The sequence below is a fragment of the Prorops nasuta genome, unplaced genomic scaffold, assembly GCF_024137725.1.
Source record: "Prorops nasuta isolate Cenicafe-Biocafe unplaced genomic scaffold, Cenicafe_Pnas_1.2 PNAS00024, whole genome shotgun sequence".
In the NCBI taxonomy this organism is placed as follows: Eukaryota; Metazoa; Arthropoda; class Insecta; order Hymenoptera; family Bethylidae; genus Prorops; species Prorops nasuta.
In genome coordinates, this window is record NW_027116821.1 from 2,063,841 (window position 1) to 2,088,875 (window position 25,035).

At 31.1% G+C, this 25,035-nt stretch overlaps 1 protein-coding gene and 3 long non-coding RNA genes across 7 annotated transcripts; 3 read left to right on the forward strand and 1 right to left on the reverse strand.

Annotated features, from left to right (window-relative positions):
• Window positions 1–365: 365 nt before the first annotated feature.
• On the forward strand, window positions 366–2,755 carry hdm (hold'em). 2 transcript variants are annotated; one of them, XM_066740721.1, is made up of 8 exons: window positions 366–764; window positions 840–971; window positions 1,033–1,301; window positions 1,388–1,610; window positions 1,699–1,815; window positions 1,902–2,064; window positions 2,151–2,358; window positions 2,434–2,755. In XM_066740721.1, exons 1-8 carry the CDS (start codon window positions 644–646, stop codon window positions 2,605–2,607), a joined length of 1,407 nt encoding a protein of 468 aa, XP_066596818.1. In that variant the 5' UTR covers window positions 366–643; the 3' UTR covers window positions 2,608–2,755. The 2 variants fall into 2 exon arrangements, with proteins under 2 accessions (XP_066596818.1, XP_066596819.1); XM_066740722.1 differs by having other exon boundaries at window positions 2,450–2,606.
• Window positions 2,756–7,232: 4,477 nt separating this feature from the next.
• LOC136781866 (uncharacterized) lies at window positions 7,233–9,875 on the forward strand. 2 transcript variants are annotated; one of them, XR_010824005.1, is made up of 4 exons: window positions 7,233–7,335; window positions 7,474–7,620; window positions 7,727–7,908; window positions 8,579–9,875. It is a non-coding gene; the product is annotated as an uncharacterized lncRNA (long non-coding RNA). The 2 variants fall into 2 exon arrangements; XR_010824004.1 differs by having other exon boundaries at window positions 7,258–7,620.
• A 3,133-nt stretch (window positions 9,876–13,008) lies between these two features.
• Window positions 13,009–15,651, reverse strand: LOC136781867 (uncharacterized). Of its 2 annotated transcripts, XR_010824007.1 has the most exons (4): window positions 15,549–15,651; window positions 15,264–15,410; window positions 14,976–15,157; window positions 13,009–14,305 (listed from the first exon to the last, which is right to left on the reverse strand). It is a non-coding gene; the product is annotated as an uncharacterized lncRNA (long non-coding RNA). The 2 variants fall into 2 exon arrangements; XR_010824006.1 differs by having other exon boundaries at window positions 15,264–15,626.
• An 8,057-nt stretch (window positions 15,652–23,708) lies between these two features.
• LOC136781897 (uncharacterized) lies at window positions 23,709–24,826 on the forward strand. The gene is made up of 3 exons (XR_010824028.1): window positions 23,709–23,779; window positions 24,176–24,417; window positions 24,703–24,826. It is a non-coding gene; the product is annotated as an uncharacterized lncRNA (long non-coding RNA).
• The last annotated feature ends 209 nt before the right edge of the window (window positions 24,827–25,035 follow it).

Here is a 25,035-nt window from a genome sequence, read left to right on the forward strand (position 1 = left end):
ATGGACCTGAGACACGCGTTTGCCAACACCAGCGCCGCCTACCGGTAGGGATTGCCTCGGGACCTCGCATGAGCAATCTCCCGTTTCATCTCTGCCGATACCGATTGGAATTTGTAGTGGCGCTAGTGTCGGTAAAATTTTCAAGAATTAAAATGTTTGGCGGAACATTTTAAAATTGAAATAGATACTATTTATTATTTTAGCATGACGTCTAACAAATGGTTTCTAAAGTAGCATATAAAATCTTAAATTTAAATTTATTAAAATTTAAACATTTGAAATATTTGAAGTGTTATAAATGGATGAACAAAATTAATAAAGAATAGACTATAATAAATCAAATTTTGCATTTAAATCATGTTTTTATAATTTATTTAATCTTTTTTATTTCTTATACATTTATAAATGTATAAACGTTATACGTTATAACAAAAAAATTTTTGTTGCAGTAGATAAAATATTTACATTTCATAGCTGCATGGAAATAGATTTATTGTATTACAAATGAGGTACTTTTACCGTTCCAAAAATCGGCCATCTTGAATATTACTACGCGGTAAACTGAGTTTCGAAAAGGAGAATTGTCGATTCAGTATATAATCTTATAGAATAGAACTTTCTTTAAAAAAGTCAAATAGAAAGAATGGCAGGAGTAAACAGACAAAAAATAAGGTCCTTGAACATTGGAGTGCAAAACTCTCTAATTATAGGAGTTATTATTAACAGTTCAAATTTTAAAACTTTTGATGGCAGTCAAATGAAATGTTAGTTCTTTTTTTTCTCTCGATTATTGTAAAGATTCTAAAAATATTACATAATTACTGAGAAAAATATTACAGTCAATAAAACCGAGCGAGGAGTTTGGACGTTTACTTTGAGAGATTCCGAAGAGGATTTTATTAATGTAACTGTCTGGGGCAGTGCACAATACGTTAAAAAACTTTACTCCACCTTTCATATTGGCAGTATAGGTTTGGAAATAATAATATTTCAATAAAATAATAAATCTTAAATTAAATTCGAAAATTTTAGTTGAAGCAGTAAATGGAAAAGTTACATCCCGGGGTTTGAATGACAAGAATGAATTTTTTGTTCCTTCTGCTACTAGCCAGTACAATTTATCGATTAACGAAAATAGTGCACTCATACAGTTTCATGATGCACCGGATAAGGAAGAATATGAGAAGCTACTAGCACTACCAACGAGAAGTATTGAATTGTCAAAGGAATTGGTAGAAATTCTTAACAATATCGAGGATATGAGAGATCAATTCGTTGATGTCTTTGTCATCGTCACTTTTGTTCGTGAATAAATTATTTATTTATATTCTCACCTCCCTTTTACTTATTTTATTTATTTGATATTTTTTCAATCACGTCTATTTAGGTAAGCGATGGCCGTGATATAATAACCAAAGATGGGAGATCTCTGAAATGTAGGAGTTTCGAAGCCCTAGACAGTTCGACTGAGGACACTGTAGCTCTAATGCTTTGGGAAAAAGAATGGGTGGAGAGAGCTGAATTCTGGGAACCAAAAAAAACTGTGCTACACTTGGTTGACGCTAAGATCGCTTATGATAAATACAAAAATAAGATAGCACTGTCCATAGGTTTTTCTTTTAGAATATTTTATGATGACATTAAATACCTTTTATATTAAGGAAAATGATGATATATTATTGATTTTGTTTTTATCAGCAAGAAAAACTTTGATCACTGAAAATCCTACAGTTCAAAGGACAGCTTATCTGAGAAAGATGCTAAGTAATAGGGAAAAAGAAATTTTATCCACAGACCCTTTTGCAGTTCCTAATCGTGAGAGAATCATTTATGAAAAAGAAAACAGAATTAATTTCAGGTTTGATTTATCATTGAATATTAATGTAATAATATCTTTACAGCTCATACCATTACAAATGTAATGACGATTCAGGAAATCACAAGTAAACTAAACACATGGTCAAATTCTGTGGATAATAGAATTCAATTTGCTGTTATTTTAAGGGCAAAAATTACGGAAATGAATACGGATACCGAGACTGCCAATACTTTTCTAATCAAATGGTCTACATACACACATGCATATTTCTGATTATAAATATTTTTCAGTAATACAATTTTTTACTTATTATTTTTATTATCCGTTACAGTGCTTTATGCAAAAAAATTCTCAATGATAAAAAGGATAGTTGTATGAACTTGGAATGTCCTTGTGGTAATGGTAGCAGAATTCCACTGAACACAGTAATTTTGAATATTAAACTGAATCTGAAAGACAGTACTGGATACCTTATCGGTTGCCGATTAACTGGACCAGCCGCGGAACGTACTTTGGGCTGTTCTGCCACAAAGTTTCAAGTAATTCAAAGAAGAAGATAAGTTGTACTAATTTAAACAACTAAAATAAATCGAATACAATTTCCTCCATTATAGGCTATGACACTTCCAGAGCGAGAGAGCATAAAATGGACTTTTTTGATGGACGAATGCGAAATTCGGTTACACGTTATTGGACCAACGTCAAAGTTCCCACATACCTTGTACAATATTTTATCAATAGAACGCATTCGAGATATGATAGATGATAAAGAATTCATTATGGACTAAAACTATTATTTTTTTAAGTTTAACCATTATTTATTAACTAATTAGATAAAATTTATATATATATATATATATATATACGATGCAATTCAAGTTTAACAACATCATTACTGTTTTCCTGTATAAAATAGTTATTTAACCAAATAATAAAGATTCCTTTGGAACTTTTTCTCATTTTTGAGGAGGGAGAGATGAGTTCTTTATTGTACAATGTATGTACATGCATATACATACGTTCTGTTAAAAGAATGATGGTTCAGCAGAGGTAGCAGCTCAGTAACGTTACCAGATTTCTTTTTAAACTTCTACTTCTATTGGATAAAATTATAGGATCTAAGAGTAATAGCCAATAACATACACCGCTCCCTCAACATTTGTCTCTGCTGAATGCTACACTGTTCAAATTTTCAAAACTGAATCATGTACAGGTATAGTTTCTGCTTCCCTATACTATCTTGTAGCAAAAATGCTTCTCGCAAAATTGATTCATGTCCATCTCAACATTCTCTATACTATCTTATAGCAAAAATTTAAAGACAACAGCAGACGAAACTCGACATCGACAAAAGTTGAGTTCGGTATTGTGCTCTTTTCGCTCTACCGAGCAGTCCCTAGAATATCCTATTCGCTCCTTCTAGTGATATTCTGTCCATGTTGAACTCGGGAGCGTAGCGTTAACATGTGCGTGCAAAGGAGCAAGGAATCATTACCCCCTCCAATCTATCACATATTTTTAGGGAAGTGGTACCGGGAAAGTTGAGTTGACCTTAATACATAATACATATCATATACATATATTACGAGGCAGTATAGAATATATTACAAAACTTTATCCTCATTTTAATTTAATAAAGAACAAACGTCATTTTTCATTAATTGCTAAAATTGTCTCCAATAATTTCCATTTTTTAGTGCTTTAAAATGAGAATAAAAACTTTAATTACTGTCTGCGCAATTAACAGTTTTCTTTTTCTTTTCAATATCCTCTAATAATATTGTGCACTCAGATTTCCTAACTCCACTTCCTTAATAAAAGTATGGAATGGGGGGGGGGGGGGGGGTATTGCTCCTTGCTTCTTTGCACATGCTACGCTCTCCCGATTTCAGTGTGGACAGAATATCACTAGAAGGAGCGAATAAAAAATTCTAGGGACTGCACCGTAGAGCGAAAAGAGCACAATACCGAACTCAACTAAATATGAAGATGACGTTTTGGACGTAGTAAAAGTATTATCCAGAAAGCATATTATTTATGTTGGAAACGTAGGGATGTTGAAAAATGGAATGGAAAATAATGCAAATATGGTGCATATATATAATATTATTTATCAAGTATAAAAAGGAAGAGATCGGATGTAATTTTCAGCCTATAAAGAGAAAAAAGCATCAGATAAGTATCGGGAGCAGTAAATCAAAAGAAAGATTAAAGAATATTTTGCTTTGTTAAATTAATCTTTCTTCTGACTTGCTGCTCCCGATATTTATCTGATGCTTTTTCCTCTTTATAGGCTGAAAATTGCATCCGATCTCTTCCCTTTTATACTTGATAAATAATATTATATATATGCACCATATTTGCATTATTTTCCATTCCATTTTTCGACATCCCTACATTTCCAACATAAATAATATGCTTTCTGGATAATACTTTTACTACGTCCAAAACGTCATCTTCATATTTGTCGATGTCGCGTTTCGTCTGCTGTTGTCTTTAAATTTTTGCTATAAGATAGTATAGAGGAGTTGAGTTGAGATGGACAATGACCGCCACTAATGGCCTGCAAGATTTTTTTGATGCGTTTAGGAACCATACTTCCCCATGGATATTTCCCCGCCTGGACTGAGTGACTGGAAAGAGTATAGGATATGTATGATAGGCTATCCTTGTTTAAATGCCTTAAAGAGAAAGAGAGAGCCTTATACCGCGTTCAACCTGGTTTCTCCAGGCCTTCGTTTCTTATTTTCCTATCTCGGACGTCGCCATTGCTCTTCTCTCTCTAACTCATAGATTTCTATCTGCGTCTTTGTCTAAAATAATTCTACGCCACTGGGTGATTTTTTGGTGAGTCTATACCACTGGACCTATCTGTGAGTCTTGTGAGAGTGTGAAAAGTGCAGAAATGTCAGTCTGGCAGCGTGGATTTTTAATCAAACGAGTGTTAGTATAAATTGTTAAAGAGTTTTAATTTGTTGGAAAATGTTAACCAGTTATAGTGAAGTTATAAAATTTTTAATGACTTTTCTGGATTATCGAAAAAAACAGGTATAATAAATTTTTTATACTTCTAAAAACATACATTACGTATTAAGGAAATATATTATAAATGTTTTGAACTACAACAAAACATGTATTATGTGTGAAGCCGATACACGGCATCTGGTGAGAGAGAAGCTGTTCAGTATTTGCCTTTTTACTTACTTCCTTCTTTAGCTTTTAAGTTTTACTCCACTTTTGAGTTGGTATCACTGTAGCTGTGGTCACTTGCTTGGCGGTAAAATTCGCCTCTAACTTCATAGAGACTCTCAACAGCAAGATACTTACTTGGATGCCGTGTATCGGCTTCACACATAATACATGTTTTGTTGTAGTTCAAAACATTTATATTATGTGTATTCGGCCGATACACGGCATCTGGTGAGAGACGTGTTTGCTATCTGCTGGTGACCACACTCAACGCTATGTGTAGTTTTAAAAATGTTTTGAATTTAAAAGAATACTTTAAAATTTCTCGATAATTACGATTTTATTTTGTCACAGAAAACAGAATTTAAACAGTGTTTTAAGTAAATTAAACTAGTTAATAATTTTGACTATGATTTTACATACCATAGTTAACTCTATCTGAAACTATTTTTTTTTTTTTTTTTTTACAAAAAACAAAAATATATGGATTTGAATGAAAATAAGAAAAGAACTTAATAAAATAGCTATGTTATACAGGGTGTGAAAGTCTTTAGAACTGAATTACTCCTCCTATCTGAATTAGGTCTATTCACCTCTCTACAGTAATGTCTTCTGAAGGTTTCCGCACACTTCCAATTGCCTCTATTTAGAATATCTTGTAAAGGAACATCATCTAACCAGTTACTAGAGGAAACAGCTGATCTAATGCTTCCCGGTGCTGCATTTACTCCAGCTTCCTTTAATGCTGATTTCACCCATCCTGCAATCATTGATCTCGAAGCTGGTTTTACTGGTCCAGTGATAGAGATAAACAGTTCGTCTAGTTTTTCACCTCCTATTGTTCTACGTTGTTCCGATTTTTTAAGGTATGCCCTTAACATGGTTACTGGGCAAAGCCAAATATTTGGGTGTTTAGATAGCTTCCATCCCGATTGTCTAAATCTTGCTCTATCTGTCTTTGAACCAAATGTTGGCCATAATATAATTTCATCCCCTAAATTTTCTATATGATTCCTGGAAATCTTTAGCAGTGTAAGATCGTGAATACGACGACCAGAGGCAACCAAAAGGAGCGCTGCTAATCTCCTTGCCAGTTCAAAAAGGGATAACTCCCTTGCGCTCTTTCATAACCATTCAATTAAGATTTGTGCATCCCATATTTCCGTTCTTATCTCCCTAGGTTTAGCAATAGCTATCGCTTTAAGTATTTGTTTAACTAGAAAGTCTGAAGAAATCTCATCTTTCGTTTCTCCTGCGCAAAAAGTGGAAATTGCTGACTTATGAACTAGGATAGTACTATGTGCGAACCCTTTGTTGATGAACAGATGAGCCAAAAATCTTGCCAAGTCCTTTCCTAGCGGGTTATGCGGGTTTATATCTTCCTGTGAGCACCAGTTTATCCAGCGATGGATTGGCGCCTTATAAGTTTCTAAAGTGGATTTACGCCAACTTTTCTTTAACAGTTCCTTTTCTTCTATAGACCAATTATTTGTTAATCTTTCCCACCCCCAACTTTCCATACTTCTAGGATTAGTTTGTCTACCTCTGGTGGAGGGTAGCCTGTCGACAAGTCTAATAGAACTTCTTTCAAGTCCTCTATTCTCATTGGAGGTTCCTTGGTTCTCTGCATTAAGTCCGACATCCAAAAGGTGTTCTCCCACCTGGGAGCGATTAATAATATCTTGCACTTGCAAGTGTTGAGGTGAGCTAAAATTCTCGGTATGAGACTGGGAGGTGGAAATACCCATCCTAGGTTGTAAGTCCATTGACGACTGAATGCGTTCGTGAATTCTGCCTTCTGGTCTTGTGGATTCATAGAAGCATAACGACTGACCGGTAGTGGCACTTTTCTCCGAAAATTCCCTAGGCCTAAATTACCATTGCGCATGGCCTTCTATAAGTTTATACTATATGAATGACTTTCAAGTTTACTGTTGCTTAAATTTGAACACAGCTACTCGTACTACTCGTTTGACTTTTAAGTTGAGTTTGTGTATGTATGTTTGAGAAAGGTTAAACTGAAATAAATAAATAAACTTTTTCAGATACGTATATGAGATATTTTATAATATTAATATTATGAGTACTAATATATTAAAGCTATATATTTCTTTGTGAAAATTTGTCTTTATATTACAGGAAACTCTAAGTAGCTGTAGAATGTGATGATTGCACGAGATATTATTCTGGAGAATGCACTAGAGATTAACAATCTTTCAACGATTGGTCATTCTCATATTGTTGTAAGATTTGATTTACATTTGTTAGCTAACTTTAATTCATGTTGTACGTAGCCTGTCTGCTACTGTGTCTTATCTAAATTACAGGTAACTTTATATCTATTGATAAAACTATATTAAGTGAATACATATTGCGCTTATTATCAACGTTGGAATAAGTTGCCTTTGGCTATTTTGTTACATTATATAAATTAGTTATTCATTTCCTGCACTATGACTTTTTAGGCTTTTTTGGACTAGCAAAAAGCTTATTGGACAATATAATGTTTAAATCTTGATGCTGCCTCTGTTATAATCGTTTATTATTTGTAAGGCATATGTTGAACACATTCTTTCCACCTTATGCGAATTACACAATGCAGAAACTTTACAGTATGGTTACGACACTTTTATATGTATAGATGTATTTTGTATCATGAGAAAATATCAATAGGTTTTTTAATAATAATTGAATTGTATTTTAAAATATATTTTGCAGGTAAATCGTGGAAAAGCTGATTCTGCTACATTTTAAAAAATTAACAGCAAATGTGGCAATGTCCAACATGATGATACTCTCACAGTAGAGTGGATTAGTTTGGAGCAGGAGTTTGTACTTATATATATGCCTATAGATAAGATATATTTCATTAATACTTTGTTAGAGAACTTTCTGAGAAGGTAAATATGATATGATAAGCTTTCTGTTATTGATTCATAATTTAATTATTAATTTTCGTTGATGTTTCAACCATTAATGCAATAATAATTCAATATTATTACACGTATCATTGCATATTTAACTGAATTAGTTTGATTGTTAGATATAGCGCAGTTTTGTTTGTTTGTGACATTTAGACAATTTAGATAATCAATATAATTTTATGGAAGACAGGTCATTTTTTTTTAAACATATGTGCATGAATTTATTAAATGGTACTTGATAGCATTAAAAGATAATACAATTGACAGTTGTTGTTATAATAGTTTATGACCCTTAGTAATAGATATGATGAATTTAAGCTTTTTTTTTAATTTGATTTTCCTGTCTAAATATGTTAAATACAAAAGCATTAGAAAGAATATATGACGTTCAAATTTAAACTATCTTTCTATGTGGAAAAATGTTCTGTTTTGGGTCTAAATTATAGTTATATAATAGCTTTTATAATAATATTTGCATATATGTAACTAGCATTATACAAAAACTGCATCTAACTATGTATAACGGTAGAGTTACACGTTTAACCAATTATCATAAATGAAGATGACATTTTTTTTAGTTAAACCTAAAATGTGTCATGCGAGAGATTAAGTGATATCTATTTTTGTTAATATATTACTGTTATAGATGGAAAAAGAAATGTAATCAATGCAGGATAATGGAAATATCTGGGCATGGATTAGATCATTGCTTTAAAGTAGCTGTCAAAGTGATTTAATTAAAATATAAACCGATTCAAACGAATGCAATGCAAAAAAATTGTATCCTCTTTATTATCTAATTAACATGAAATCTTCATTTAAATAATTATTATGTGATATTTTACAGTGTATAACTGCTTTAGAGTTTAACAAATAACATGGTATCTGGAAATATAAGCATTTTATAATAAAACTGTATTATAAAGACGAATTGTTAAAAATTTAAGGAAAAAAATTTGAATTTTTATATTAACATCAGGTAGAGTGTTAAAAAGTTTATATATAGCCCATTTTGAGTATATTAGATACAATTATATTACGTTTTGTGGGTGTTTGTAGTTGATGTCGAAAGATTTCCAAAATATCTGAACGTACTATTCAATCCAAATATTTACGAGTTAAACACGTTTTAATTTATCTGTAGGTATATGTAATATTTGCTGAGATGTGATGTGGGCGATTGCTCTGCATTCATTCGCCATTTCACACGTATACAGCAAGATTTCAAATTCAAATATATCGTGAAATTTTGAGTTGAATGGTACATGTATAAAAACATCCACTGTTTATTAAAATGCTACACAGCATAAGTGCGAGAAGACTCGTTTTTCAGTAAGTTTAAGAGATATTAAATTGTCCCATTTGACTTTTTGGAACCTCTTTTGAATATTTGCTTTCAGATACGTATTGTACAAATTTTGTATATTTAATAGTTACGCAGATAAACATAAGCGCTTCTTAGATTTCGCATTTTGGGGCATTTTAATTTATGAATCCACAATAGCAATTTGAAAAACGTTTAATATTAGTTAAAGCAGTATGTAATAAAAATATATCATATTCGATTTATAAAACTAAATGTGACCTTTATATTCTCTTGAATACTCCGCATTAGGTTGATTCACAGAGAACATTTGATTAACACTAAAGCTACCATTTGGCGGTCAAATGACCCCTTTTAAATGTAAACACGCGTGTATAAGAAATCCTTGGTAGGTTTAGTGTTAATCCTTATAAACGTTAACCTTTAGACTACCTGCCGCCACGTAAGTAGCGCAAGACATTTGTTACAAATTTTAATCATAAATATGTTATTGATAGTCAATATAATGATCATAGATGTTATTTAAAAATTCATTTGCAAGAAACTTTGGCAGTCTAAATGTTAAATATGCTTCCTTAATAATTGCTTTCTAAACTAAGAAAATTCGATTGGCACGAATATTATTTACACCTTATATATCAAACGCATATATGTATATTAGAAATTTAAGATTTTAAATTTTAAACAAGTTTAATATCAATATAAGTTACAACAACAATGTTATTTACAATTTGATCACTAATGATCCTTTATTAGTCCTTTCCCTGATATTTTTTTTGGCGGCAGTATGGCTTGTATAGTGTGGACTCTAAAAAATAGAATCAAATTTTATTTTATAATATTATTTTTCTATACTAAAGGCTGTGGCTGTAACTTAAGTTTTACCATTTTTATGAAAAAATAAACTTTAGCAAAAATATCATGAACTTTATGTGACAACCAATAATATCTAAAATTTTATTTTTAAAAACCGTAGGTTCTTTTTAGTATATTTTTAACTTGCATTTAAAAATTGGAAGAAGGTAAATTTTTGATAATGTATAGAAATACGTATATGATTACATATTTACTTTTATCTTTAATTTCATTTTTTATTTGCTTTATCGTCCCTGCTTTTTTAATAGAAGATAGGGTAAGAAAGCGTTTAATTGCTTTTCTTTCGTTTCCTTTTAATTCACTTTCTAGTTTGTCCCACGCATCTTTTATAAACTGGTTAAAATCTTCATCTTCCACCTTTTTATTTAAATTTCTAATCTTTAATCCTTTTTCTAATTGCTTCCTTTCTCTTACGGTTTCCTCTATTAGTTCTATTAATTTAACTATAGGAAGGGGTTAGATTAAAGAAAGTATGTTTTTAATGAAATTAAGGAGTCATTGAAAGCATTTCATCTCTACAAAATATCTAAAATAAAATAACGTTCTGCGGCGTGTAGAGTGACGCGTCTATTAGTAGAACTATTTCGGAATTAATAAAATGGAGCTATTCTCGCGACACAGGTGTTTAGACAGTTATACAAGTGAGACAAACCTATTAGCATTTCCCAGAGCAATGCGTCGTAAGCCAATATCATGATGTTAACACTATAAGAAATTACAATTTAAAGTTATCATTTTGATATTTTCTGATTCTATCAAAATCTTATATAAATATTATCTCTTAATATTCTTAATGATTACTTTAAGTTATAACTTATTAAAACTGTTAACTTAATGCTTTCGGATTTTAATGCATTGTTCTGGCAATGTTGATTAGGAAGTAAACTCAAGCATAATGGAAACTCTAAATTTGACTAGAAAAACTCATACAGCCGAGTAGTTCAAACTCACTCATTAGTGTGACAGGGAAGCAGCTAATATTATACTCACCACAAAATGTAGGAAAAGTCGGGTGATTTCCTATTAAACTGTTGATTGTACGATGGTACCGCTCTTGTGGATTGTTTGTTCTATCAATGGCTTTAAAAATGCTTCAAATGTTTTCATTTGTTCTAAGAATCCATTGAAATTCTATATATTTGAGTAAATCTTCAAATAAAGTACTCAAATTCCCTTTACTTCGTATTTCTTCTTTTATGATTAAAAAGCCTGTTTTTATATAGTTAGGTGGCAGAAAGGGCAAATTATAGAATTTTCGTATAATTAACAGTGCTCTAGAAGCTGTATCAGGCTCTAAACTCTTTATAGCAGTAAAAATTTTAAGCTGCTGTATATGCTTACGAACACTCTGAAAGCAAATTGGGAGTATATGGATTATATATTATTATACTAAATGTTTGTGATTTTTCTCAATACTAGAAATATATATCTATCGTAATGAATACAGTAGAAGTACTTGAAATTTACAAATATAATTCTTACTTGTACGTAATGAAAGTAGCAACTTTGTACTTTAATCCCAGGAAATGCTGCAACTAATGAATTATGTATAGACTTTTCAAAGTCACTAATACCAATTTTTGGATTGAATTTCGGGATTAAATTAGATTTTAAAAAGTTAAAAGCATTTGTATAAAAGCGTTGATTTTTTGTATTTAACAAAATCCAAATAAATGGAAAAAACTATAAATTCATATATAAAATGAAACAAATATTGAAATTTACAAGAAAGGCAATATTATAAGCAAATAAAATTATTTAATAGAACCTTATTTATTACCTTCTCCCCTATTTTACCCATAATTGTAATTAATTGTGTTGCATTTTCTATAGTGGGAACTGTCCTAAATGTACCATCTAGGCTTATTACGTTGCATTCTTGTAACACTTCATTCAATCTTTTTTCATAAAAAATAACTGCAATAAAATTTCCTTCTTCATATTGCAAAATATTTAGCTTGTATTCATCATCTCCTAATGTAAATGTTAAGAATTTGATCCATTTATCTGTATTTAAGGTGATAGCGCAATCTCTTAAACTTTTGGGTGGCAAAGGGAAGCCAACTGATCTCCATTTCTTAAGAGATTTCTGTACGCTTGCAAAAGAAATTTCCTGAGCTGCTACTGAGTGTCTATACATTAAAATAGTTTTCTTTCAATCCGGGTTAAAATCAATTAAAAAATTATACCTTTTCGCGTTGAATGTGTATGCCTCTTTTGGCGTACAAGGCATTGTGGTAATTGTTTTATATAGATCTTCTCGAAATTCTGCAATTTCTTTATAATGCGTAGGACATTCGTGACAGTGTATTGCACCGATAGAAAAATCCTTTCCATTTTTTATTTTAGCTGTACCTGGACAACCGGGATCTTTACATTTTAAATAACTGCAAAGAAAATTATGGTTAAAAATTATTAGTTAACTTTAAAATATAACTCATATTCCGGTGAACAAACAAACGTTATAATTTCCCCATTTTTCTTATTGTATGATCTACTGTTGTGATAAATGAATCCATCCGGATAATAAACCAATAAATTCTTTTTGGTCATCATGTTTTTTATAATTATTCGTGACTTACTTTCGGAAAAGGCAATATTTCAATCAAATTGAAGTTAGCAGATATTCATAAGGATTAAAAGATAGCACAGATGGAATAAGCTTTATAATTATATTAGACAACTCAAATTGCACATTTGCTAAAATACATTATAATATAAAAACCAATTGACAGTAATTACAAAACATTATTATAATGATCAAATTGTAAATAACATTGTTGTTGTAACTTATATTGATATTAAACTTGTTTAAAATTTAAAATCTTAAATTTCTAATATACATATATGCGTTTGATATATAAGGTGTAAATAATATTCGTGCCAATCGAATTTTCTTAGTTTAGAAAGCAATTATTAAGGAAGCATATTTAACATTTAGACTGCCAAAGTTTCTTGCAAATGAATTTTTAAATAACATCTATGATCATTATATTGACTATCAATAACATATTTATGATTAAAATTTGTAACAAATGTCTTGCGCTACTTACGTGGCGGCAGGTAGTCTAAAGGTTAACGTTTATAAGGATTAACACTAAACCTACCAAGGATTTCTTATACACGCGTGTTTACATTTAAAAGGGGTCATTTGACCGCCAAATGGTAGCTTTAGTGTTAATCAAATGTTCTCTGTGAATCAACCTAATGCGGAGTATTCAAGAGAATATAAAGGTCACATTTAGTTTTATAAATCGAATATGATATATTTTTATTACATACTGCTTTAACTAATATTAAACGTTTTTCAAATTGCTATTGTGGATTCATAAATTAAAATGCCCCAAAATGCGAAATCTAAGAAGCGCTTATGTTTATCTGCGTAACTATTAAATATACAAAATTTGTACAATACGTATCTGAAAGCAAATATTCAAAAGAGGTTCCAAAAAGTCAAATGGGACAATTTAATATCTCTTAAACTTACTGAAAAACGAGTCTTCTCGCACTTATGCTGTGTAGCATTTTAATAAACAGTGGATGTTTTTATACATGTACCATTCAACTCAAAATTTCACGATATATTTGAATTTGAAATCTTGCTGTATACGTGTGAAATGGCGAATGAATGCAGAGCAATCGCCCACATCACATCTCAGCAAATATTACATATACCTACAGATAAATTAAAACGTGTTTAACTCGTAAATATTTGGATTGAATAGTACGTTCAGATATTTTGGAAATCTTTCGACATCAACTACAAACACCCACAAAACGTAATATAATTGTATCTAATATACTCAAAATGGGCTATATATAAACTTTTTAACACTCTACCTGATGTTAATATAAAAATTCAAATTTTTTTCCTTAAATTTTTAACAATTCGTCTTTATAATACAGTTTTATTATAAAATGCTTATATTTCCAGATACCATGTTATTTGTTAAACTCTAAAGCAGTTATACACTGTAAAATATCACATAATAATTATTTAAATGAAGATTTCATGTTAATTAGATAATAAAGAGGATACAATTTTTTTGCATTGCATTCGTTTGAATCGGTTTATATTTTAATTAAATCACTTTGACAGCTACTTTAAAGCAATGATCTAATCCATGCCCAGATATTTCCATTATCCTGCATTGATTACATTTCTTTTTCCATCTATAACAGTAATATATTAACAAAAATAGATATCACTTAATCTCTCGCATGACACATTTTAGGTTTAACTAAAAAAAATGTCATCTTCATTTATGATAATTGGTTAAACGTGTAACTCTACCGTTATACATAGTTAGATGCAGTTTTTGTATAATGCTAGTTACATATATGCAAATATTATTATAAAAGCTATTATATAACTATAATTTAGACCCAAAACAGAACATTTTTCCACATAGAAAGATAGTTTAAATTTGAACGTCATATATTCTTTCTAATGCTTTTGTATTTAACATATTTAGACAGGAAAATCAAATTAAAAAAAAAGCTTAAATTCATCATATCTATTACTAAGGGTCATAAACTATTATAACAACAACTGTCAATTGTATTATCTTTTAATGCTATCAAGTACCATTTAATAAATTCATGCACATATGTTTAAAAAAAAATGACCTGTCTTCCATAAAATTATATTGATTATCTAAATTGTCTAAATGTCACAAACAAACAAAACTGCGCTATATCTAACAATCAAACTAATTCAGTTAAATATGCAATGATACGTGTAATAATATTGAATTATTATTGCATTAATGGTTGAAACATCAACGAAAATTAATAATTAAATTATGAATCAATAACAGAAAGCTTATCATATCATATTTACCTTCTCAGAAAGTTCTCTAACAAAGTATTAATGAAATATATCTTATCTATAGGCATATATATAAGTACAAACTCCTGCTCCAAACTAATCCACTCTACTGTGAGAGTATCATCATGTTGGACATTGCCACATTTGCTGTTAATTTTTTAAAATGTAGCAGAATCAGCTTTTCCACGATTTACCTGCAAAATATATTTTAAAATACAATTCAATTATTATTAAAAAACCTATTGATATTTTCTCATGATACAAAATACATCTATACATATAAAAGTGTCGTAACCATACTGTAAAGTTTCTGCATTGTGTAATTCGCATAAGGTGGAAAGAATGTGTTCAACATATGCCTTACAAATAATAAACGATTATAACAGAGGCAGCATCAAGATTTAAACATTATATTGTCCAATAAGCTTTTTGCTAGTCCAAAAAAGCCTAAAAAGTCATAGTGCAGGAAATGAATAACTAATTTATATAATGTAACAAAATAGCCAAAGGCAACTTATTCCAACGTTGATAATAAGCGCAATATGTATTCACTTAATATAGTTTTATCAATAGATATAAAGTTACCTGTAATTTAGATAAGACACAGTAGCAGACAGGCTACGTACAACATGAATTAAAGTTAGCTAACAAATGTAAATCAAATCTTACAACAATATGAGAATGACCAATCGTTGAAAGATTGTTAATCTCTAGTGCATTCTCCAGAATAATATCTCGTGCAATCATCACATTCTACAGCTACTTAGAGTTTCCTGTAATATAAAGACAAATTTTCACAAAGAAATATATAGCTTTAATATATTAGTACTCATAATATTAATATTATAAAATATCTCATATACGTATCTGAAAAAGTTTATTTATTTATTTCAGTTTAACCTTTCTCAAACATACATACACAAACTCAACTTAAAAGTCAAACGAGTAGTACGAGTAGCTGTGTTCAAATTTAAGCAACAGTAAACTTGAAAGTCATTCATATAGTATAAACTTATAGAAGGCCATGCGCAATGGTAATTTAGGCCTAGGGAATTTTCGGAGAAAAGTGCCACTACCCGACTGACCACCGTTGATTCTGCTGATGCAAATAAGTCGATCCCTGGAATGCCCCAAAAGTTGAAAATTTTCTCTGTTGCCTTCGGTAAAAGGTGCCATTCCGGTAACTTCTTCCCTCTGGAAAGACTGTCTGCTATTCCGTTGTATCTGCCTGGGAGGTAGGCTGCAGATAGAGTGATTTGTAAATTGTCCACAAGCTCTAGTGTTTGGAAAGTGAGGTTCAATAAGTGTAGTGAACGTGTTCCTCCCTCCTTCCGAATGTATGCTACAAGAGTTCGGTTGTCTGACTGTACTAGAATATGGGAACCCTGTAGTGAATGAGCTTGGTTCATTATAGTAGCAAATACTGCGTACATTTCCTTGCGATTGGAATGCCAGTGCATTTGATCCTTTGTCCAAGAACCTGAGAGAGTTATCTCGTTCAACTGAGCTCCCCAGCCAGAGTCTGACGCATCTGTTGTTAGAAAGTGTGTTACTTGAGGAAGATGCAGTAGGCTGGACGATGTTACTGCCTGTGTCCACCAGTCTAACTCCACCAATACTTGTCGAGGAAGATGGAGGGATTCTCTTTGCCTTCCCTGTTTGAAGTTTCGAATGAACCTTTGTAATTGGCGACAGTGAAGTCTCCCTCTGTGAATAACAAAGTTGGCGAAGTTTAGATGACCCAACAGGCATTGGATTTGTTTTAAGGAGCCTACTTTCTTTGATTTCAGAATCTCGATCAAAACTTTGATCTTTTGTGTTTTCTTGTCTGAAACACTTAACAAGTTGTTTCTGGTGTCCCAGATAATGCCCAGATATTCCAACTTTTGTTGAGGAAGTAGGATTGACTTTGAATGGTTCACCATCCATCCTAGCGATTCCAACAACTTTACTGCTTCGACTGCTTGCGCAGCGAGTCGATCCTTTTCTTGAGAGACTATTAGGAAGTCGTCCAAGTATACTATCACTCTCATACCTCTTGATCGAAGGGTTTCTGCAACCCAATTCGTCACTGATGCGAAGATATGAGGTGCAGATGAAAGGCCGAAGGGCAAGCATGTCATCTGTAGTAACTCGTCTTGGTAAACGAGTCGTAAGAGCGACCTGTGAGACGTCGCTATTGGAATGTGAAAGTAGGCTAGTGACAAGTCTATCTTTATCATCCAATCCCGGTTTTGTAAAAACTCGGGGATTCTTAGATGTGATATTAATTGAAATTTTTTTGTCTGTACATGACGATTTAAAACTCTTAAATCGAAGATAGGTCTCGATCCGCCGTCGCTCTTTTTTACCAAAAACATCTTTGAGATTAAGCTCGGACTCTCTTTTACTGGTCTTTCCAGGACACCCTGGGATTTGAGGAGATTGATTTGCTCTGACATCTCCGGAGATTCCTTTGTGGTGAATTTGGATTGTTTCCAATTCTCTATCATACTTGGTTTCGCAATTAAAGAGATCCTTGCGCCTTTTAATAATTTTAGAATAAAACTCGTTGCTCCCAAGGATTCCCATATCTTTAAAAATCCTTTTAGACGACCTCCTACTATTTGCTGAATAGGATAGTCATTTGTTTTGTTTACGAAAAAACGAGTTATCTGTTTTGTTCCCCTTAGTATTCTTTGAATCGTTTTTAATTCTTGAATTGTTAGGGTTATAGTTCTCTTTTAAATTTTGTCCTGTTTTACCCCTAGAAGAAGAAGCGTAGTTAGCATTATAATTATTATTATTGTTTGACCTAGAAGGAGTGTATGATCTCTTAGGATTTAAATTTCTTTTGGAATTAGAAATATATGTAGGAGTATTGAGCCATGTTTGTGTTCCTCCCAAAGATTGCACTAGAGATTGCAATCTCTCTTTATCAAATAGATATTCTGTACTAGGTGGCACTTTTCTTAACGCTGCTTGAACATTCTTACTTGGAAGCTCTGAAAGAAGACGCTCTCTTCTCTTTTCTAAACACTCAGCTCTTTTACCACATATCACTTGTGACATATGGTCCCACATCTTTGAAATCTTAGATGCAGGTCCAAATGTAGTTGTTAGCTTTTCTAGCAAAGTCTCTGGATCTAATTTGGTCGACTTCTCAAAGGCCCAATTTATAATTTCTTGTAAGCCGTTCTTTAAATTTTCTCTCTGTTCGAGTATAGCATTCATCATACTACCTAGAAGTCTGTCTACAGGTAACATCGAATCCTTTTTTATGTCTAAGTGGCATAATTCCTCGTTGACTTTGAGCTCCGTAAAACCTGGGGTGGCTAAAAATCCCTTAAGGGTGTTAGAAAATCTAACCTCCTTCCATTCGTCTGAACCAAATCTTTGTATCTTCTTTAAAATCTGGAGGCGATCCGCCTCAGCGGGATGTAGTTTTCGTTTTTCTTCAATTTCTGTATTAAACTCTCCTATATTAAAAGATTTGAGACTATCATTTGGACGTTCCAAAAAGGTATGACTTTCAGTGGTTTTACTATTGTTCGTGTCTTTGTTCGTATTGACTCCTTGAGTAACCATGGCTGAAAGTAGATAAATTTGATTTTGCAAAGTCTCTAATTGAGCTTCTGTTGACGACCTAGATATTTTTGTGGGTCTTTCATCCTCTTCTTGCGAACCTGATTCATAATCTACTAAATTGAAATAATTCCTTTTGCGAGTTCTGGATTCAATATGGTCGCTAACGGATGCTGATTCTTCTGAATCCGAAATCTCTTCATTCTCAGCTGTAGACATCGTGCCTGTGATAGATAAATGAAGCTCAATCCAAATTTACCTTTAATTATCTTGGAAGAATAGAATTTCGTGTCCTTTATACTACTTTATATATTTTTATTTCTAGATAAAATCTTTTAGCACTTTATCATGGCGAAATACTCAACGCTATGAAGTTAGAGGCGAATTTTACCGCCAAGCAAGTGACCACAGCTACAGTGATACCAACTCAAAAGTGGAGTAAAACTTAAAAGCTAAAGAAGGAAGTAAGTAAAAAGGCAAATACTGAACAGCTTCTCTCTCACCAGATGCCGTGTATCGGCCGAATACACATAATAAGTTAATTCTTGTCAAAATTAACTTAAAATATAATTGTATGAAACAAATAGATTCATGAATTTAAATAAGAAATACATAATAAAAAATATTATTATCATTTTTTAAATAAAATGCAGATCCTAGCGTATTTATTGTCATGTATAGTTAATTGGTAAAATTACTGCTAATTATAATGTCTCTTTTTCCTAGGTGTAAAGGTTCTATGGAAGGTCCTACCAGGAGTAAAGTGCATACGTCATACTGATTTCAACCAGAGGAATTAAGCAACGCTAAGGAATGGAACACAGATTCAGATCACGCAGCATGCTCTCCACATCTATAATAAGCCAACCTGTTTTCTTAGATAAGTAATATTACTGATAACCATATATAAAATGTATTCAAACATGATCCTTTGTGGTTTCCCTTATGTTTCGCAGGTCAAATGTTCTAATAAGACTGATGAGCTGCATCCAATTGGTGAATAAAAATGAGGCCAGGCTATGTGTCAATTCTGCTGCTTCAAATTTGGAATCTCCATGCAGAAGCCAAATGGAAATATTAAAAAAAGATTTGTTATTCAGGTATTATCTAACAATGATCTAAATGCATCAATATGGCTATTACTGGTAGTCATTTTTCAAACTTGTTTATATCTAAACTTATTTTCTTTGCTGTTTTAGGTCCAGTAAATATTAATAGATTTGGCTATCAGTATTTGCTTTGAATAACTGTCCTAGATTATAAATGGAGATGAAAGAAAATCTTATATATAAAAAGTAGGGTACAGGATAATGAATTAATCTTTCAAAATATTTTTCTTTTCTTTATTTAGATTACGTTTGTATATTATACTGTGAATTATAAAAGATTTATTGCAATAGGTTCAAGAGCAATATACCTTTTTCTGACGATTTTAATTAGCTTCTTAATTTTTCTCCTTCTTATGTTTAAACGTCGTCATTTGTCATGAATCCCACAGATAAATCTATATTTTTACTTTCCTATGGGTAATTCTACTTTGCATATGTATTTGCATCCATGCTCAAAATAATTATAATCATAGTAAATGAATGTATTTATTGTGTTCGGGAAGTAAAGCTTTGTAGATTATGCAAAAATGTATTAGTTTATTGAAATATTATTAATTGATAAATGAAATTATTACTATTTTATAAGGTATTAACTATATGTAATTTTAATAAAATAAAATGCATTGTATAAAGATTATTTCAATTTTATTTATTATAAATAATGGTAGTTTATTAGTGTATATTAATAAATTGTTTTTACAAATAATATTAATTAAAAGAGACTATCCATTCAGGGAATATCAATCACTTATTTCAAATTGAAAAGTGTAAGATAAAGATGATAAGTTTACTTAAATTTGTAAATGAAATTAGCCATATTGATGAATTTATATCATTGTGAAATAATACCTGAATAACAAATCTTTTTTTAATATTTCCATTTGGTTTCTGCATGGAGATTCCAGATTCGAAACAGCAGCATTTACACATAGCCTGGCCTCATTTTTATTCACCAATGGGATGCAGCTCATCAGCCTTATTAGAACATTTGACCTGCGAAACATAAGGGAAACCACAAAGGATCATGTTTGAATACATTTTATATATGGTTATCAGTAATATTACTTATCTAAGAAAACAGGTTTGCTTATTATAGATGTGGAGAGCATGCTGCGTGATCTGAATCTGTGTTCCATTCCTTAGCGTTGCTTAATTCCTCTGGTTGAAATCAGTATGACGTATGCACTTTACTCCTGGTAGGACCTTCCATAGAACCTTTACACCTAGGAAAAAGAGACATTATAATTAGCAGTAATTTTACCAATTAACTATACATGATAATAAATACGCTAGGATCTGCATTTTATTTAAAAAATTATAATAATATTTTTTATTATGTATTTCTTATTTAAATTCATGAATCTATTTGTTTCATACATTTATATATTAAGTTAATTTTGACAAGAATTAACTTAATATATTTCCTTAATACGTAATGTATGTTTTTAGAAGTATAAAAAATTTATTATACCTGTTTTTTTCGATAATCCAGAAAAGTCATTAAAAATTTTATAACTTCACTATAACTGGTTAACATTTTCCAACAAATTAAAACTCTTTAACAATTTATACTAACACTCGTTTGATTAAAAATCCGCGCTGCCAGACTGACATTTCTGCACTTTTCACACTCTCACAAGTCTCACAGATAGGTCCAGTGATATAGACTCACCAAAAAATCACCCAGTGGCGTATAATTATTTTAGACAAAGACGCTGATAGAAATCTATGAGTTAGAGAGAGAAGAGCAATGGCGACGTCCGAGATAGGAAAATAAGAAACGAAGGCCTGGAGAAACCAGGTTGAACGCGGTATAAGGCTCTCTCTTTCTCTTTAAGGCATTTAAACAAAGATAGCCTATCATACACATCCTATACTCTTTCCAGTCACTCAGTCCTGGCGGGGAAATATACATGGGGAAGTATGGTTCCTAAACGCATCAAAAAAATCTTGCAGGCCATTAGTGGCGGTCATTGGACATGAATCAATTTTGCGAGAAGCATTTTTGCTACAAGATAGTATAGGGAAGCAGAAACTATACCTGTACATGATTCAGTTTTGACTTGTGCATTTGTGCCCATTACTTGACTTACAATATAATTATAATTTCTGCCATCCGTGGCGCAAGTGTTATTAGGCCGGGATTCATAAAGAGAACTTGAGTTCAAGCTCACCTTGAAACCTATAAGGTGTGTCACGTAGACTATAGAGGGTAGTGTGTAATTTGACCCAAAAAAAATTGGAGTAGTCAGGGCTACTCTATCTAATATACAGGGTGAGGCACTTAAGCCGCCCCAGAATACGAATGCCGAAAGAGGTGTATCTCTTTAACTATAACAGATATTCAATTTTTCCATAGGACATTTTCGAAGCCTCTTGTTATTTGCTTTCAGAAAGGTTCTATGCAAAAATTGAATATCTTTTATAGATGAAGAGATACGCGTCTTTGTGCATCCATATTCTGGGGCGGCTTAAGTGCCTCACCCTGTATAAATATGGTGGAAAGTAACCGGAAGTCGAGATTATGCGTAGAAAGTGTGCGCAGATTACTTGTGTTTACGTGAAGTCAAATGTGTCAATTCAGTAAGCAAAAATAGGTTATGAATGTGAGAAAACCAATGCAAAGGAATTAATTATTATTTTAAGTACGAAAAGAAATTTCTATTGCATTCTATCGGTGCAACATAAGATAAATATCTGTGAACTCGTGTATGATCTGTGTGAATACGTTACTTTGTGAAAAATTTGTAATTTCAGATAAAAATAACTAAATACAGGAAGGTCAGGTATCAAGGTATTATTCAACTGAATCCTAAGTATTTTTTTTTAAATCTTGACTGAGACAAGTCGCAATTTCTCTTCCACCCTCTTAAATGTAAGGTATGTTTATAACTCTTAGTTTTATTCTCTTCGATTCACCATTTTACATTATGTTACTTTGACTGCGCTGACTATAATTTTCTAATAAGATTATATTGTCATATTATGAATTATATTTACATTGTATAAGTATCATCCAATGCAGCTTCACTTCATACTATCTGTTTCTCCTGTGTGAAAGTTAAATATTTTAAATGTCGTAAAGTATTATGCTTGCTTACACTTTTGCCTATAAATACAAAAAGTCTTTTAAATTGAAGCTGCTGTCAATGAGGTTTAATTACTCTTACTGCACTTTGGTGTAATATAATAGATAACTGAGCATGGTAGCAAGTGTTAATGCAAAGAAAAAATACGATTAGCTCTATTTCAATTATATTACATTTTGAATAGCTTGTGTATAGGACAAACTAGTAATATTAGCAGATTGAAATAAGTTTGATTTTTCATTAAAATGCCTTTCCTAGGGTCATTATCAGAAATGAAATGTTTCCTTATTTAGATTTATTAACAATCACAAAATTTACTAATTATCCATGGTACTTACTTAAATACAATATGCATAAGTGCTTCAATTATTTTTAAATTTAATGCGTAAGAGAGATATATATTAAAATTTTATTTATATGGTTAAACTGTTCATGTTTACAGCTGAAGAAAATTTATTGCCAGAGATGATTGAAAAAAGTTGTATATCCTTTATTGGCTTTACGTTGGAATAACCATTTAGTATTGGTCAAATTGCAGAAGTCTTTTATGATAACATCAAACATGACAAACATGTTAGGAAACCAACAGAAAAGCAGCATCTGTACATAGTTTACACGAGAATTTTACCTTGTGGATATGAAAGGATATGTAAGTACAATTACAATGATTGATTAACGTACAAATCATTTGTCTCTATATTATTTCCGCACAGGTACCTAAATGTTCTCATTTTAGATATCTCAAAATATTAAACAAACATTAGATTATCAGAGGATTTAGAAAAACACTGAAGGAAAATAAAATAATTCTAAATAATAAGAAGGATTTCCATTTGAATGTACACATTAAGATACGTAACAATTATTTTCATATGAAATTTAATACTAATCCATATCTATAGGAATATGATGCTTTGTGAAAACCTTTCTTATTTTAGAAGAAACGATCAAAGGAAAATATAAGAAATCAATATACTTAAGGATACTGTAGGATATATTATTGCCATGGTCCATAATTGATCAATTCTAAAGCATAATAATTGGGAATGATATGGTATGTAATTCTTTCCTTAATAAATTTAAGTTTGTTGAAAACTTTCACTTTACTGATTGCAGTGTATATTCAAATCAAGTTTGCAAATATAAGCCCTGTGTGATATCCTATAATGAAATGCCAACACCAATAGTAGCTTTAATAAATTGCTTTACTTCTATAATACTTTGTAGATTCAGTGAAGCTACATTATCCTAGAAAATATTATTTTAATCGTTAACAAATAGTTGTTTGTCTGAGCGACTTTTCTTCTCATTCGTTATATATGCATGCTGCTAGTTCATATAAGCTTCAAATATTCTTTTAAGCTAATTTAAATTGATAATACCGAGATGCATACATTTTTTTTAAATACAAAAAGCAAAAAAAGTATTAATTTATCCTTAACGTTTACAGCTTAACAACTGGCTCTTCTACAAATGTAAAACATCTTCAAAGCAATATATTGCAAATTGCCATTCATTTGCTGTGCTAGACAAGAATCAGTTACATACGAAATATGAAAAGTTGTTCATTAGGATCTGGCAAAACCTATATATCGTTTTCTTACTTCAAATCAATTGGAAAGGAGAAAGAAGCGTGACAGAATAAATAAAATATTTAATAATTTATTCAATAATTATCTTTTAATATTCAAGGTAAGCAAGTTCGTCGGTTATAATCAATTTTTTTATTTAAGTTAAATTTACTAGCAATAAAGTAGACTCGATTCCCTTATTAATTCGCTCAATTTTAGAACATTCAGTAAATTCAAACTGATAATCTGAAAAATTAAAAGTATTTAGCTTTATAATTTACAAATATGACAAAAATTGTTTTACCTGTAGTTTTTATTAGGCCCTTAATCCTATATTTGAGTTTTTTATTTATTTATACGGATGAATCAATAAAAGTATTAACAGAATGCAATTTTTCTTTTTCAGAAAGGCTTCTGGTAATTCGTTTTTCTAAAGAAGACCATCCTTTTCCATCATCCCAGAGCCATTTTGTTATGTCTTTACAAAACTTTCGTTTGTTCACGATATTTTTTCCGTAACCTTTTTTAATTTGTTCCACTTCAAGGTCATAAATTTTTATTAATTCAATCAATTTCCCTGAAAATTAATTTTATTTTTTTTTCTCATTTTAAAGTTAAGCGTATTTTTTGTATCTAAAGAACAATGTTTATCGTTTATCTCATTGTAGGGTATATGTATAAAAGCGTCAATTCCTTCCTTTTATTTTGTACATTAGTTTTATCATAACTATTATCACTT

Bases quoted from the DNA above. Each gene is read 5' to 3' on its own strand.
- hdm (XM_066740721.1), top strand. From the start codon at position 644: ATGGCAGGAGTAAACAGACAAAAAATAAGGTCCTTGAACATTGGAGTG. The intron at 1,302-1,387 runs GTTCGTGAATAA...ACGTCTATTTAG, and splicing joins TCTTTGTCATCGTCACTTTT to GTAAGCGATGGCCGTGATAT. The intron at 2,359-2,433 runs GTAATTCAAAGA...CCTCCATTATAG, and splicing joins GTTCTGCCACAAAGTTTCAA to GCTATGACACTTCCAGAGCG.